Source organism: Rattus rattus, chromosome 11 (genome assembly GCF_011064425.1).
Source record: "Rattus rattus isolate New Zealand chromosome 11, Rrattus_CSIRO_v1, whole genome shotgun sequence".
Classification (NCBI taxonomy): domain Eukaryota; kingdom Metazoa; phylum Chordata; class Mammalia; order Rodentia; family Muridae; genus Rattus; species Rattus rattus.
In genome coordinates, this window is record NC_046164.1 from 63,848,682 (window position 1) to 63,866,190 (window position 17,509).

Sequence of the window (17,509 nt, forward strand, 5' to 3'; positions counted from 1 at the left end):
ATAGCCAGAAGCTGGAAAGAACCCAGATGCCCTTCAACAGAGGAATGGATACAGAAAATGTGGTACATCTACACAATGGAATATTACTCAGCTATCAAAAACAATGACTTTGTGAAATTATTAGGCAAATGGTTGGGACTGAAACTATCATCCTGAGTGAGCTAACCCAATCACAGAAAGACATACATGGTATGTACTCATTGATAAGTGGCTATTAGCCCAAATGCTTGAATTACCCTAGATGCCTAGAACAAATGAAACTCAAGACGGATGATCAAAATGTGAATGCAGATCGCTCCTGAGAGACACAGCCAGAATACAGCAAATACAGAGGCGTATGCCAGCAGGAAACCACTGAACTGAGAACAGGACCCCTGTTGAACAATCAGAGAAAGAACTGGAAGAGCTTGAAGGAGCTCGAGACCCCATATGTACAGCAATGCCAACCAACCAGAGTTTCCAGGGACTAAGCCACTACCCAAAGACTATACATGGACTGACCCTGGACTCTGACCTCGTAGGTTGCAATGAATATCCTAGTAAGAGCACCAGTGGAAGGAAGCCCTGGGTCCTGCTAAGACTGAACCCCTAGTGAACTAGACTGTTGGGGAGAGGGCAGCAATGGGGGAGGGGTGGGGGGAACACCCATAAGGAAGGGGAGGGGAGGGGGATGTTGCCCGGAAACCGGGAAAGGAATAACATTCGAAATGTATATAAGAAATACTCAAGTTAATAAAAAAAAAAAAAAAAAAAAAGAGATCTCCTGACTGTGCCTTCCAAATGCTGGAATTTATGGCTTATACCACCATGCCTGGCTTATACCAACCTTTACTTGCTGTCTAGGAAAGAATTAAGGCTACATATAGCCCATGTGTCCTTTACGTTTGCTCTAATATAGACAATTAAGTAGTTGGGATTATTTGTTTATTTACTTTGTCAGAGCCAGCTTTTCTACTCTCACATCCTTAGAACTGGCTTACCCAGGCCCTACTACCAGGGACACTTCTACAGTGCTACCCAGATGAGGCCCTCGGCCAGCTTATCCACTTGCTGTAGGTGGTGGTGGTGGTGGTGGTGGTGGTGGTGGTGTATGTGTGTGTGTGTGTGTGTGTGTGTGTGTGTGTATGCATGTGTGTGTGTGTGTGTGTGTGTGTGTGTGTGTGTGTGTCTGTATGTCTGTGTGATACTTCTTTCCCACACTCATGTCACTATCAACATGACCTTAAATGTCAGCCCAAACTAGGGACATCTACATGGATTTTGCTGGTAACACAGGCCTTGGACATCAACTCAGACCCTGGCTGTGATAGGACTGCAGATGGAGACCCCCCTCACCCCACATGTACCCAGTAGCATGGGCCTGGATGTCACCATAGCCTCAAGTGGTAGCACAGGCCACTCAGATTAGTATGTACCTCAGACATCACATGGTCTCAGGTGGCATTCCAGACCACTGACATCTACATGGCCTTTGGTGGTAACTCCAGCTTTAGACATCAACACAGACTCCAGCTACAGCAGGACTATGGGCCCAGACATGGCCCTGAGTGGTAAGCCCCAGGCAGGACTCAGATCTGTTTGGTCCTGAAGACAGTGTGGTCCTGGACATCAACTTGGTCTCAGGCAGCAGCCCAGACCACTGACATTCAGATGGCCACCAGACATCAGCCCAGACCCTGGCTGCAGTGGGGCCCTGAACCCACCAAGTTATGGTCCTTGGCAGCAGCTCGAGCCAGGACCTCTTCTTGGCCAGAAGTAGTTGCATAGGCTCCTCATATCTGCCTGTTCCTCACTGCCACCACGTCTCTGGTCCCACCTCTCTCCACAGTACCTGAACTGCTCTGCTTCACTTTCTCCCCCATCTTCCCATCTGTGTCTCTCTGTCCTATCCATCCATCACGTATTCCCTCACCATAGTGGTGCCCACTGTAGGCCTTGGGTAGGCACTTTGGTCTCTCTCTTTGGCCATTCCAGGACTATAGGGACCTGGGGCATGTCCTGGGGTCAATAAATATAATACATGTATTATATATAATTGTTAAATATTAAATATGATATATATTTTAATGGATGTGAGATACTTTCTCTGCTGTCTTGATTTTCACACCTCAAATGATAAGATTTTGGAAGAAATGTCTAGAAGGTCATTTGCCTATTATTAGGTTGGGCGTGTTTTCTGTTGTCAAGTTGTAAGACTTTCAAAAGTATATTAAAAGTTAAAATATAAAATACCTTCTGCATAGTAATACCTTAGTGATTCTTCACTCTCTTGACTGTGTGCTTCGATGTGTAAGCCTTGCTAAGTGGGATGTAGCTCCATTCGTTTTCTCTTCTGATGCTGTGTTTTCAGTCTGTCTGAGAGACTTATCTTAGTTCTTCTGATGCTGTGTTTTCAATCTATCTGAGAGATTTATCTTAGTTCCAATGTCTTGAGGCTTTTTCCTTGTTGTCTTTAAACAGTTTGAGAGTTGAGCCTTACATTTAGGTATTACAATCCATTTTGAGTTAAGTTTTAACATATGATAACCTTCCATCGTCATTCATTTGCAAGTGGATATCTAGTGTTCCCAGTGTCATTTCTTGAAGAGATGGTTCTTTCTACACTGAATGTCTTGACCCTTTTGCTAGATATTGTCTTGGCACGTAGGTGAGGTTTCTCTGGGCTTTCCGTATTGTCTTTGGAAGGCTTCTTGTTTAGCAAATGTGATGGCACATTTATTTGAAGGCTTTTCTGATTCCTGGGCTAATTCTTACTCTGATGACGCAGATGGTAGAATAGCACTACCCTGTAAATAGACCTTACAAAAAATGTGTAAAACTGCTATTGGTAGTTCTTGGGTTAGGTTCATAATTTGACTTGGGAAAAAGGGAGGAGGAGCAATGAGCAACTTCCTCAACAACTAGAGTTGCAAAGGCAGTGTCATTAAACATAGTCTTCTGGGATTCATGAAACAGTTGTGCTTTCTTTTCAGAATTATGTTTTCATCCTAGTCAAAGTAGATTAATAATTCTCTGTATTGAGGACATACATTATTTTTCCTTTAGTTCCCTGAAGAATGTCATTTTCCTTGACTTCAAATATTGAAGGAGTGAAGCAGATACCAAAGCCGGCCTGTTCAAACTATCTCTACTTTAGTCTAAGTTAAAAAAAAACAAAAAACCAACCCTAACATGCTACATAATTAATTCTAGTATCTCATATGGTGGTTATTCTTGATTTATTTTGTTGGGATCTAGACTTACCTAGGAAACAAGTCTCTGGAGATGCCTACAGGGGATTGTTTACCTTAGGCCGATTGAGGTACTCACTGTGGATGACACCATTCCATGGGCTGGAGTCTCAGACTGAATAAAAGAGAAAAGCAAGATGAGGTTCATTCCTGTACACATGAGTACTCTATATCATTTTCTTCCTCTGTCTCCCCTCAGCATTCCCTCTTACCTCAAATATATGGCTTCTTATTCTTTGTTACCATATATTCACATACGATTATAAACACAACTTGCTGAGTTCATTTAATGGTGTCCCTAGGTATGTGTATTTTTTTTTCTCATTCAGCCAGGAAAAGATAAAAACAAAAAACAAAAAAAATGCATCTCCCTATTTTGCAAGGAGAACAGGATTCTGTTGGTTCAAATTTCTCCTGGAGAAACTTTAGCCTTCAAACTAAAAACTCAGTATGATTTTCAATGAAGTCTTTTATGAAATGAGAAAGCATTTTCAGGTGATAATCAATTGTTAGTATTATGCAAGCATGCTAGACTTCTAAGGTTTTACAAGTTGGCTAGATCTCTTTCTCAGAAAATCAGTTTACATTTTTAAAATAGTTTTCTCTGCTGACTCAAAGAGCTTAATTACCTTTTAAGTCATGTGACTATATTTGTCATATAATTTGATGTCATTAAATAAACTTTTAGAGGGTTATAGTGCTGTGCACAAGAAACTGTTGAGTAAAGGATTTCATTTAAAAAAGCAGTGTTAGATACAAATTCTATACTGTGCTTTAAAGTCCAGGAAATATAATCCTCAAAGTCTGTATTGTTAACAGTTTGGAAAGCAGCTTCATCTTTGTGAAAGTAAACTGTAGTGTGAAGAAATTAATGTCACTATATAATATAAAAGATTTCAGAATTGTTCTAATCATTAAATTATCTTGTAAGTAATTAAACTGTTTCCAGCCAAATATACTTGTGTTTGTACGTCCTGTCTTTAATTAGTACTGTCTTTAATTAGTGCTTAAATGCAGTACACTGAGCAGATGTGTTTTGAATTTGTCATGGTGTGAGAATTTATATAGGCAATGCTGTCGTATAGTAACACATATTTCTGAGCACTTACTCGCCAGTCTTTGTTCACTATCTAATTCTGAAAGAATGATGTATTAAATAGGTATATTCACTATTCATTGTTTAAAAACGTAGAAACTGAAGCACAAAGAAGTTGAAAAATTGCCCAATTCAGTGGGAAATGATACTAGAAAATAAGTTTTAAACATGTTAAATATACTTTTTTGATTCTAATATTGAGTTTTGTTCTCTTTAACATTTTTCTAGTTGACTTGGAGCACATGCGAACAGTAAAACCTGATAAACACTTACGATTTTGCCAGGAAAATGGTTTCAGTAGTCACTTTGTTTCCGCCAAGACGGGAGACTCTGTAAGTAAAGCTGGATCGTGTTGTGAGCGCTGCTTTGTCTTTCTAAGTTCCTGAGAAGGTCCAGTCATTACCTCCCTCCTGCTCTGCCCTCCCACACTTCCTCATCCCATTCCTCCTCCCCATCTCCAAGAGGATGTCCCCTTTCTCCCAAGAAGAGCACTTCTACTTCTTTCTTTCTTTTTTTAAAGTACTTTTTTTTTTTTTTTTTTTTTTTTTTTTTTGGTTCTTTTTTTTGGAGCTGGGGATCGAACAGGGCCTTGCGCTTCCTAGGTAAGCGCTCTACCCGCTGAGCTAAATCCCAGCCTATTTTTACAGTCCAATTGCCCCCCCACTCCAGGTCTGCTCTCCCACAGTTCCTCATCTCCACCCCACCCCCATTTCCAAGAGGATGTACCCCCCCTCCCCCCCACAAGAAGTACAGTTCTATTTCTTAACAAGGAACACAGTGATGCTTTTGGAGGGAAGGCATAGATAGAATATATGAGAATGCTTATTTCGGTTAGTAAATTTTATAGTTGATTTAACAAGAATCATGAAACACTCAAGTCACCCATAATTCTGCCCTTTAGGGATACCCACTCAGACCCTCAGAGGATTCTCCTGTGTTCTTTCACTGAAGCCCTCACTGTGCTTATCCTGTGCTTTCTTTGGCAGGTGTGCCTGAGTCTGGTTGTCTCTTGTGTAGGTGCATCTTCTAGAGCTCCTATCACGGGGCCCCCTCTGCATAGATGTTGAGTGGTAGAGATACGGTTTGTGAGCCCAAGTAATGATATCAGGCCCATTTTAACTTAAACACTAAGATTATGGTTAGTGGTTTTATATTGTATTTCTTTTATTTAACGTTTTATCTGTAAAAATTTCCCATGTCTTTTAATGTTCTAATTGTTCTTGGACATGTAGGCTTTTTTCTAAATTTCAAATTTAAGTTTTATTATGAAACTTTAGTAACTTTTAATGCTTTATTTCCTTTAGATAGATTCTTTGACTGGAGATTGAAACATGTTACCAGATGTTCACCAGAAAGATGAAATTACCTATTCTTTTCCTAGTATTGTAAGATTACTATTTCACTGGCCCTTGTAATACTAAGGACTTAATTATTTTTAACTTCTGCCCAGTGGTAGGGCAGTACAAATAACACAACGATTTCCAACAATTAAAACCTTACTGATTTTGAATTTCTTTCATGAGAGTCAAGGTTGAAATTATTAAATTTTTCTAACTATTCACTTTCTATTTAACCACTTATGTGTTTTATTGGATAAACAATACTATGTCCACATTCATATTAGAGACAATAACTGATGGTTATGAATCTTGTAACTATTTGTCCCTGTCCAATTTCTTGTTCATTTGTTTGTTTTTTGAGACAGGATTTTTCTATATAGCTCTGGCTGTTCTGGGATTTGCTCTGTAGATCAGGCTGCACTTGAACTCAGAGATCCACCTGCCTCTGCCTCCCAAGTGCTGCCGTTAAAGACATCAATCACCACACCTGGCTGCTGTCCAGTGTTTTGTTTAACTTAGGTTTTTTTATCTTTTCATTTGGTGCTAGGGCTAGAACCTTGCTTATGGCTCTTACTTTTTTTTTAAGTAATAATTGTTTAAAGATTTATTTGTTTTTATTTATGTGTATGTGCTTGTTTGTGTTAGTTCTTTTTATGTGCTCCACATGAGTGCAGGACCCCTCGGAGGCTAGAAGAGGGCATGGGATCCTCTGGAACTGGAGTTAAAAGTGGTTTGTAAGCCACCATGTGGGTGCTAGGAAATACCCTTGAGTCCTCTGGAGGAGCAGTAATTACTCTTAACTTCTGAGCCCTCTTTTCAGTCCCCTAGAAATAATTAAGTTAGGAAACTGTGACTGATATTTAGTAAGTGATCCTCAGGTGAATTAGACTAGAAACCTGGTAGGATAGTTATAGAGCAAAAGCAAGTTATACAGCAGAAATGATTAGGGCTAAAGCTCCAGGGATTATAGAGGACCTGGCAAAAGGCAGCTACATACTAAAGGATGTTTATAGAAATGTTCAAAACGTGTGGCTGTAATGGACTCTATCATTCCTTTACCCGAACAGATAAAATACAATAAATAGGACCAAGTTGTTTTACTTAGGGAATAATGGAGAGTTTGGACATTGATAAGAGAACCAACAGTGTTAATGGTTTGGAAAGCAAGACCTGTTAAAACAGACTAAAGCCAGCTCAGGAGATCAGCATAGAACAGATAGAGAGTCAAACACCAGAGCCAAAAGGATACATGAACTTACTTCATTTTCTTCAGGAATTGTGGGAGTTTATTATGGTATTAGATGTGCTGATGTGCTCTTTACATTTGTCATTGTAATTGTTATGCTAAATCCCTTAAAATGAGGCTGGAGGGATGGCTCAGCTGCTAAGAATACTGCGGCTCTTGCAGAGGACCTTAGTTTGGTTCCCAACATCCACATGGTATCTTACAACCATCTGTAAATTCCATTTCTAGGGGATCTGACACCTCTTCCGACCTCCACAGACACCAGGTACACATGTGATGTACATAAGTACATGTAGGTAGAAAACTCAAACTCATAAAATAAAAGCACATCTTTAAAATGTTTTTATTAATAAATGCATGTTTCGACTAACTCAATGAATTGCTTGGATTTTCAAATTGTGGTTTAATTCTTTAAAAATTATTTCATTTCATGTGTTGCCATATTTGACAAATGGAGCCATTTTTGGAATACTTGCTGTTTATGCTTCTTTAGAAAGTTCAGTGTATTTGAAGGTAACTGAAACATGCCTGTTTTAAATCATTTAAACTTATTTTTGTTATGTAGGTCTTCCTGTGTTTTCAGAAAGTTGCGGCAGAAATCCTGGGAATCAAGTTAAACAAAGCAGAAATAGAACAGTCACAGGTGATTATCTTAAAATTTATATTTTAAAAAGTAATGAATTTCTTATGATGATTTTTATTCATCAATTCTTCCACATTTATTCTATGTACATGTCACCCAAAACCTTGGAACTAGATTACACGTATAAATGAGTGTTTATTGCTGAAGATGGAAAATTAATTTTTACAAAATAATGATAGCCTTGCAATTTTGTCCCTTTTGTTTGAAAAAAAAAAGAATAAAATTTTGTCAGTTCTTAGTTAATTGATTAAGGTTCAGAGAATCCTGTTTTGTGTTTTCTTTTTTTTTTTTTTTCATTAGAGGACCTGACTGTAGCCTCTGGTGGCTGCCCCTACCTTGACCTCTGAAGTGTGGGGTTAAAGACCCTGCTTGTACTTCAAACTTCTTTAGAGTTATCTGTTCTTTAAAAGACATGCAATGCTATTATTTCTTTATATTATTTTGTTACTTTAATAGCATTACTTACTGAAGATTTCTGTGCTCTTTGATTATTTCTAGATGATCTTATAAGTAAATCAAATATCAGCAGTTCAGAGCTTAAAAATGCCATTGTAGTTGCTCTGTAAGTCACACATTTTATAGAATGAAAACTTTGAGCAAGAGTAATAAGATTAGAAGCATCAAACTAATGTATTTCCTAGATACTTCTATCCACCTTCTTGCAACTAAAAATAGTTATCTTTTCACATCTTTTAGTATTTACTTGATTATTCTGTAAATTAGTTCTGCGATGTACTCTTATTACTGTGCCTGTCAAATATGTGTTAAAGCAATTCGAGCTAGCTTGCTTTTCTGTATAGCCTCTCTGTTACGTATATATTGCAAGATATTTTGTATATAAATAATATGCATATGAAAGAAAGTGTAGTATTTCTCTTTGTGATTCTGCCTTACTCCTCCTAACATATTCATCTCCAGTACTATCTGCTTTCCTGTAAATGGCATACTCATTTCCTTTTGGCTGAACTGGACTACAGTGTACATTTGCATCCCATCTCTATGTGTTCACTCACTGCTTGACACCTACGCTGAGTCCAAGTCCTGCCTGTTGTGAACAGTCTGCAAACATGGGTGTGCAGGGATCTGTGTAATATCCTGACTTAGATTCTTTTGCATGTACTTTAATGAGTGATATAGCTGGGTCGTATAGTAGGTTCTGTTTCAGTTATTGGATTGATTTTCATAGTATCGTCTCTAGTTTCCATTCCCATCAGCAGTTTACAGAGGTCCATTCACATCTTTGCCAGATGATTTTTTTTTTAGCCAATAGCCCTTCTGACTAGTATGGGAAGGAATTTCAGTGTAGTTTTGTTGCTTTTTTCCTGATGGTTAATGGTGTTGAAAATGTTTTCATGTATTTACTGATCATTTGTACTTCTGTATATACTTCTGTATGTCTAATTCCATAGGAAGAGTGTTGTGAATAGTGCTGTAGTAAACATGGATGTGCAGGGATCTTTATAATATGTTGCCTTAAGAACTAAAGAAAAGCTGACTACGGTAGGTCTTTTTTAGTTCTCTAATGAAAGATTCCCTGATTTTCACACTGTTTGGCATAACTATTATTTTATATTTAAACCAACAGTGCATGGGTTCACAGATTCCATCCCCGTCCCATGCTTACCAGAATTTACTGTCTTGTATTTTCTTTCTTTTCTTTTAATTGGATTTTTTAAATTTACATTTCAAATGTTATCCCCTTTCCTGGTTTCCCTCCATAAACCCCCTTTCCCAACCCCTTCCCCTTCTTCTTGAGGGTGTTCCCCCGCCCATCCACCCACCCCTTTCTGCCTCCCTGCCCTGATATTCCCTTACACTGGGGATCGAGCTTTGGCAGGACCAAAGGGCTTCTCCTCCCATTGGTGCCCAACAAGGCTATCCTCTGCTACATAGCAGCTGGAGCCATGGGTCTGTCCATTTGTACTCTTTGAGCGGTGGTTTAGTCCCTGGGAGCTCTGGTTGGTTGGTATTGTTGTTCTTATGGGGTTGCAGACTGTCTTCTATTTTCTTAATGGTAGCCATACTGACTGTAGTGAGATGATAGAATCTTTTTATTTTTTCTTGTTTGTTTGTTTGCTTGTTTCAAGTCAGGATTTCTTTGTGTAGCCCTGACTTCCTGGACTGGCTCTGTAGACCAGGCTGGCTTTGAACTCACAGAGATCCTCATACCTCTGCCTTCTGAGCACTGGGATTAAAGGCATGCGCCACTACCAACCAGTAAGATAGAATCTTAATATAGTTTTGATTTGCATTTGATGACTAAAGATGTTGACCATTTTTTCTATGTTAATTTTACTTTTTACTGATAAATTTTACCCATTTACTGATTAGATTGTTTGGCGTTTCTTGTTTTTCTTTTTTCTTTTTTTTTCAATGTGTCATAGATAAAAATCCCTACTAGATGTGTAGTTAGATAGCAGAGCTCTGCTCCCATATGTGGACTGTCATGTCCCTTCGGTGTTTCACTTACTATGTGCAAGCCGTTTGATATTCTTGCTGTTTTTTCCCAAGTCCTTTGCAGAAAGTCTTTGCCTCTGGCTGCATCTTAAAGTGTCTTCTCTGTTTTTCACTTACATTTTAAAGATCCACATTAAGGTCTTTGATCCATCTTGAAATGATTTTGTGGAGGATATCTTGTCTAGGATAAGGATATAATTTCATTCTTTTACTTGTGGTTATTCAGTTTCACCAGCACCATTTGTTGACTAGGCAATATTTTAATTCATTCATCTGTAGGTGAATTTAAGGAGCTACAAGCTCTTACTTTGTGTTTGTCAGAAATTTGTGTGTGTTGGAAGTTTCATTATCACATCTTATAGAATGGTGAGTTGGTACCTTTTTCAGTTCATTGATTAGTTTCATAGTCAATATTTCTTAGAGGAAACTATTTAAAAACTTCATTCCAGAAATTCCAGGTCAAAACAACAATCACAACACTACACTATACGTGTATGTATGTATGTGTGTGTGTGTGTGTGTGTGTATATATATATATATATATATATATATATATATATATGTACTTTTATATGTGTATACATATATACATATATACTTTTGTATTTAACACGTTTTTTGTCATGTTGATGCCTTTAAGTATTTCATATTATTTTATGAAGATGTGTCAGAGTCACCAGCCAAAGACAGCTTGATGCTGTAGTAATTTGGTTTGTGTCATAAATATTTACAATGAGGTTTCTGTTTTTCTTCTATGTACTGAGTATTTACACTCCACTATTTTAGTTCTAACCTAGATTGCTTCCATTTGGGAGTCTAATAAAATCAATTGAGTTATCAGCACATTCTGTAAGCTTTGCAAGAAGAAAATGGGAGAAAGGAGATATTTTTGGATATAGCAAACCTTTTTGTGTGGACTGTACAATGTCAAAGGACCACAGAGCAATCTAAGCACAAAGAGGAATAAGCTTCACAACAGAGCAGGCAGATATTTCAATCGCCATGCAAAAAGCATTTCAGCTTTTACATTTAGATTATAGTGTGATTTGCATTGTTTATTCTCCCTCTCCATCCATCCTCACCACTCCCTTCCTCGGAGCAGATTTCCCCCATCACAATGTAAAAATTGGGTCCAGTTTAGTTTCTCAGATTGCTCAGAGTGATAGTTAAAGCTCTGGGAGAGGAATTAAATTTCCCTGAGGCATTTCTAGCATGTCTAGCATTCAGTTCTTCACGCACACAGTAGTCAATCTGTGAAAAGAGCACAGGTTCCCATGCTAATGTCCTTCAGCCTGAGACCTTTGCCATGTACACTTAGGCTCTCAGGACAAAATTTAAGCCTCCACAGTTTTACACATTAGTTAATAAACCATGAATTCGGGGTTAGGGATTTGGCTCAGTGGTAGAGCACTTACCTAGGAAGCGCAAGGCCCTGGGTTCGGTCCCCAGCTCCGAAAAAAAGAACCAAAACAAAACAAAACAAAACAAAACAAAACAAAAAAATAAACCATGAATTCATGGAGCTTGATTTAGACATGTGTTAGTTTCTTCAAAACAAAAATCACTGTGATGTCTGAGATGTATAGGCATGCTAAAATGTATATTCTTTATTATAAGAACTATGACCCTGCAAATGGTAGGGTGTCCTAGATTTTTGTTGAGAGTTAAACTATACAGATGGCACAAGCCTTTACTTTAAGGAGACCTTACAGAGTTCAGAGTTCTTTTCTAAATATTGCTCTTCTGAAGCCATTCTAATGCTCACCTTCATCGAAGGAGGCACTTCTCATGTTATTTGTCTTACCCTAACCCTCACTCACTAAACATTCTGACCGTATTTTCCCAAATATCCTTTTTAAAATTCATCCTTTAAATGTAAATAAATCTTTTCAAATACTTTAATCCCAGCACACGTGCATTTGAGGCCAACCTAGTCTATATAGCAAGGTCCAGATCTGCTTGGGCTACAGTGAGATCAGATTTCACTTAAAAAACAAACCATGAGATTGAATCTCAGTTAATAAACAAGCAAACATCGAGCCCTCAGATACAATCTAACTAAGCAGTTTCAGGTTTGAAAACATGGCACATAGTTTCATGTGCAGCAGTCAAGACTCCAAGGACAAATTTGTCTTGTGGATTATTTGTTAATTTGACAAAATGAATGGTGAGAGCTGGTCATTTGCATTAGATGGTACTTTGATCCCAGTGTTATGCACACAGCTCAGTAACCTGGCTATGTTTATAAAGAGTGCTTAAAACAATGCTTTGCTTGATGGATGGCTTATTTCTTCACACCATTATTATGGCAGTGAAAATCCCGTTTCTTCATTGTAACCTGTAGTTTGGTATGAAACAGTGCTGTTAGGGAGTTAGATTGCGGCACACCTTTTATTGATATACCCTGCTTCCGTCTCATGGTTCAGTTAGCAATGCTTCTGTGGATGGTACCAAGCCAGGTGTCTGGTAAGTGAAGAATCTTGTCCAGAATTAATACTACCCACTAGAGAACTTATGTAGAATTCAGCTAACCGCCCACATTTATACACTACAGAATCCTGTTCATTTACTCTCAGTATTTATCAAATTTATGTTAAGAAATGTCTTCATAGATAGTTACTCATGTTGAGGTGTTTTCATTTTAGAAAATGAATATACGCTGTTAGGAAAGGAGAGCTTCAGAAGTCAGATCTGCGCAGTCATGCAGAGAGTACTCCTTGCTTCAGATCCACAGATGGGAGGAGCTTGTTACTTTTCTCTTTTCTTTTTTTTTTTTTTAAGATTTATTTATTATATATGAGTACACTGTCGCTGTCTTCAGACACACCAGAAGAGGGCATCGGATCTCTTTACAGATGGTTGTGATCCACCATGTGGTTGCTGGGAATTGAACTCAGGACCTCTGGAAGAGCAGCCAGTGCTCTTAACCGCTGAGCCATCTCTCCAGCCCTTGTTTCTTTTCTATACATGGTTATCCCACAGAGTCCTATCCCCAAGGAGAGAACAACTAATGTGTAGCAATGTATTTTTGTTTATTTAGAAAAATTCTTGAAAGCAAACAGCTATTGTGCCTTAATATTGTATCTCATGATTCTTTTTACATGACTCACAATTGTATTTGAAGTGATTTCTATATGAAATTTGGAAATATGGAGGTAGTGGTTAGGGGGATGGGAAGTAATCAGCAGCAGAAGCACTAGGGAAGTAAAAATTACAAATATGTAAACTGTAAAGGGTATGTGCTACTTCTGATCGCTGAAACAATAGGCTTTTATCCTCCCACCTGTCCCAACAGCATCCCACTCACTAGTGAAATACTTAACTTGTGCGACAACTGGTTTTATTCTTGGCCCATTAGCTCTATAGTAAATCTTTCAGGTGGTTTAGTCATGCACGCCTAGACCAGAGTGACTGACGTAGTAGATCATCAGCAATGCTTGTCACAGAAAATGAACAAATACTTCCACAGTCCTCTGCACTGCTGAGAAGTTAGTCATCTATTTCAGTGGCTGGACAGAATTATGAACAATGTGTATTGGCTCTCTTTTCCTTCCTTTTATGTGTGAACATTCTGCTGGTTCTTTTGTGACATGTTTGAACTCATGTGTTAATTTCTTTTTCTGCTTTGGTGTTTCCTTCTATTGTCAGTCATAAACATGCTTTTCATTTTGTCTTTCTCTTTCTCTTTTCCTTTCTCCTTCATCTTGTTTATGTTGTACGGAATTGACAGCGTATTGTCAGGGCAGACATAGTCAAGTACCCGGAAGAAGATAATCAACACCCCAACTCTGCTCAGAGTAGAGTCTGTTCAGTACAGTAGTGCAGGTACTTATGGGTGCATTATTGCCAACTGGGGAGGGGGCGAGGGCTAGCTATATTATCTTGTTTTCCTATGAAGGAACATTATTAATTAAAATGAATAAGTCTTGGTTTAGAACTTTGAAAAATTGGTCTTTTACCAGGAAAATTATAAACTAAACAAGAAATTGAGAACAAATTAAAATATTTCAGTTACTTTCAATTATGTTTATCTTTAACATGTTTATTACAAATGTAGTGCAGAGGATTGAAGCAGTTATTTCATTAGCAATTACTTACCATTTCCCCCCTGAAATAGATGGTAATTGAAAGGTTATTTTAAATTACTTTAAAGAAAGGCTTGAATTGCCCTTCTCTCTCAGTCTTTGTGCATGGACTTAGTAAAAGCTAAAACCAAAAGATGGTTTGTTTTCATTTCAGTTATTGCTTAGAGATGGATATTAGACATTTTGCTCAATTCCTTGTTTTAGACTAATCATAAGATGGAAAGAAGTGTGAAGGTATCTTTTGATTTAAGTTGATTTATAGGCATGGATATGAGGTGACTTTTAAATTCCTCATCATGTCATGTTTTATTAGAGTCATTATGCATAACCCATAGTGAACTATTTGAAGTATTTTGAGAGGAATGTTTTGAAAACTGGAAACATTTTTAACAGTGGAGTTTCTTAGGACTTTTCTGTTTTCTATGTAAGTCCTTTAAAACACACTTCTTTTTCTAATTCACAAAGTTATGGCCAAGTGTAATGATCATGAGAAGACTAAAAAATAATGAAAATCTTAAAAATGGTGATGTCTTATCTGTCAACTAAATATGCATGAATGATTTTAACTTGTACTAAAATTATAACCAGGGTTTAAATCTTCATATTGGTCTGTGAGTTTTTGATAAAACTTGTGATAACGTCAATAAGTATTAAAATTTGTAAATTCTTCACAAAAAAGGAAGGCAATCAAGAAAATCCCAAACGTGACTATTTATTAATTCTGGTCGATTGTTTTTAATACCAACTCCTGTTCCGTCTGTGATGTTTGTTATTAGACGTTCACCAGAGCTCAGAAAGCAACTGAGGCTCGGGGGACTTTTCTGATGTCTTGATAATAACTCTTTTCTTTTATGGCAGAGAGTGGTGAAGGCAGATATTGTAAACTACAACCAGGAGCCCATGTCAAGAACTGTTAATCCACCTCGGAGCTCCATGTGTGCAGTTCAGTGAGCACACACTGTATTGATAGTTCTGGCTGCTCTTCCCCTGGATTGGGCCGAAGCTGCCTAGGAACATGTTTTATCAGTGACTGTCTCTGTAGTCAGCTCACACTTCCTCCTGCTCTGCTCCTTCATCCCTTAGTCGCCTCAGAGTATCGGGCAGCTCCCTGGACAGGAAGGAATTCAGATTTGGGACCACATGTTTTGAAATCTGAATGGAAAGTCCATTCTCTGGATTGAGACTGCCTCCTCGCTCCAGAAGAACCATGTTGCTTCTTTATCTCTTCTTTTTTCCCAGATTTAAAAAATTTAAACAGATATGAAGATGCTCCACGCTTTGATCATCATTTTCTATTTGAACTTGTGTATGTGAACGTGTACTTGAGAGCACTGATGGTGGAAGTTATCAAGAAGGTGTTCCTTTGCTGGCTATTAAGAGTAAACTATACAAAGCTGCATCTAATTGAAAGTGCTTCAAATGAGGCTGCAATAGAAATATTTTTTCATTTTTAAAAGGAGCCTAATGTGTTTATATTGTAGTTTATAACTCACAAGTACTGAGTATTTGATATTGTATTTTTATTACTGTATCATGGTCATTGCATATTTTATCATATTTGGCTTAGATGGCTTTATGAATTTTGATAAATGGTTCAGCTGATCCTCCACATGGAATTTCTCCTACAGGCTGTATGAGAGTGCTTCCAGATGAGTCATGATATCCTTGGATCATTGTGGATCGGTCACACTGTACCTGATGTTCTGATGTTTTTCTCACATAAATAAATTTATTTAAATTACGTTCTCTGGAATTTTCATTCATTAATTTTTCCTTTTTGTTACAGAAAAGCAGAGTAGATTTGAACACATGTCTACAAATCCTGTGAAGTCTGGTGTGCCGCCAGTTTCTTAGGAGTTCCTAGGCATTCTGTTGTTTGTTTATAGTTGAGCCTGTAGCCTGCCATTTCTGGGCCTCTATCATCCCTGGCCCATTTTCTGCCTAGCTCATGCCACTCTTGGTTCTGTGCACATAAAACTGTGAATTCATTCTTATCCATTAGCTGATACTCTACCTTCTGTCTCAGCTGCACACACACGGCCAGGAATTCTCCCTTCTCGTCTTCTCCTCTCCCATTCCTCTTTCTTTCTCTCTCCCTTCTCCCACAGTGTCTGCTTCCTATTCTGTCTTGGTCATACTTGTGCTATGTTTTGTGCAAAGGAGCAGTGCTCAGCACATACTTGTTACTAAAGTAGGAATGACCCCCCTACAGCCTCTCAGTCTACACATACATGAAGTTATTCTCAGCTCCATGAGAAGAGTTTCAATACCTCTAGGATACTTTCTTCCCCTTCTTGTCCTGCAGTACAAGGCACAACTTTTCTCTGTGAGCCTTCTATTATTTTTTTAGAAGCCATGAGAACACACATGAAGGACAATGTCTTGTATTTTTTCTCTCATGTCCATCAATATAAGCAATCTCTGGAGACTTGCTACAAGTGTGTGACAAAATTTGTATACTCGGGTTTAAAGCTGTTAGAAATTTTAGAAAAGTTCATGTCCTGTATGTCTAAGGAAACTGAACTGAACTGATGATCCCAAGATGTTGGGATATGAGAGTTAGACATAACTCATAATAGTGGCACATCTGTCTCTGCCTCAAGGCTACAAGGTTAAAAATTAAAAATTGTGACCATACTCAGAGGATTTTGGTTTAGTTTTTCATGTAATTACTATTTTAAAATTTATAATAATTTAGCACCCTTTGAAGCTGTTCAGGGTGATAAGCCCTTCATCCTTGCCCACATGCTGTTCCTGTTAGCTTGTGCCTAATGTTTGCAGGCAAGGGCATTTAGGAGAAGAAGAAGCTGAACAAGTCAGAGCTGAACCCTCAAGGATTCTTCTGGACTCTTAGGAGAGAGATGTTTGTTGGTGGTGCTGTTCTAAATGCTGCAGTTGATTGCAGCCCTTGGCTAAGCTACATTTGCCAATGGCTTTTCCTTCAGTTAAGGGGTAAAGCACACCCTTTAGCCCTTTTGTGATGACTTTTACCTGGATATGGAAACTTGAGGAATTCAGACATTTCCAGCTTTTCATGTGCACACATGTTGTCACATGGTAGCTGAGCACTGTGAGAATCCAGGAGCATAAATCAGAAGGGGATGTGGTGGCAGCGAAAATGTGTCTGTGTGTTGTTAAAGTTTGAACTGACTCTATCTGAGCAGGGAGAGGGGAGACACTGACCCTTGTAGGCTTGCCTTTAGTCATGAAGGATCCCAGAACCTGTCATCTGCACTTTTATTTTTATACCAACTGATGTCCTGAAGGGAAACTGGATCAGAGAGTGAGTATCCCTTGGTAAGTAGCAGGGCCAAGAGCTATGCAAAATGCTTTTGATTGAGAACAGAATTGCCTGATTCCAATGCTTGCTTGCTACACATTTGTGTCACATCAGGGTGTGAGTGGTTTTGGA

General features: G+C 38.3%; 1 protein-coding gene across 3 annotated transcripts in view; it reads left to right on the forward strand.

Moving 5' to 3' along the window:
- The window catches only part of Rab28 (RAB28, member RAS oncogene family), an 80,633-nt gene extending 64,794 nt beyond the window's left edge, over positions 1-15,839 (forward strand). Inside the window, exons 5-8 of one of the 3 annotated variants that reach the window (XM_032917156.1) lie at positions 4,555-4,658; positions 7,478-7,555; positions 13,743-13,837; positions 14,956-15,839. In XM_032917156.1, the coding sequence (XP_032773047.1) occupies positions 4,555-4,658; positions 7,478-7,555; positions 13,743-13,832 (272 nt within the window). In that variant the 3' untranslated portion in view covers positions 13,833-13,837; positions 14,956-15,839. The remainder of the gene's footprint in view (positions 1-4,554; positions 4,659-7,477; positions 7,556-13,742; positions 13,838-14,955) is intronic. The other 2 variants (XM_032917155.1, XM_032917158.1) reach the window with 2 other exon arrangements.
- The last annotated feature ends 1,670 nt before the right edge of the window (positions 15,840-17,509 follow it).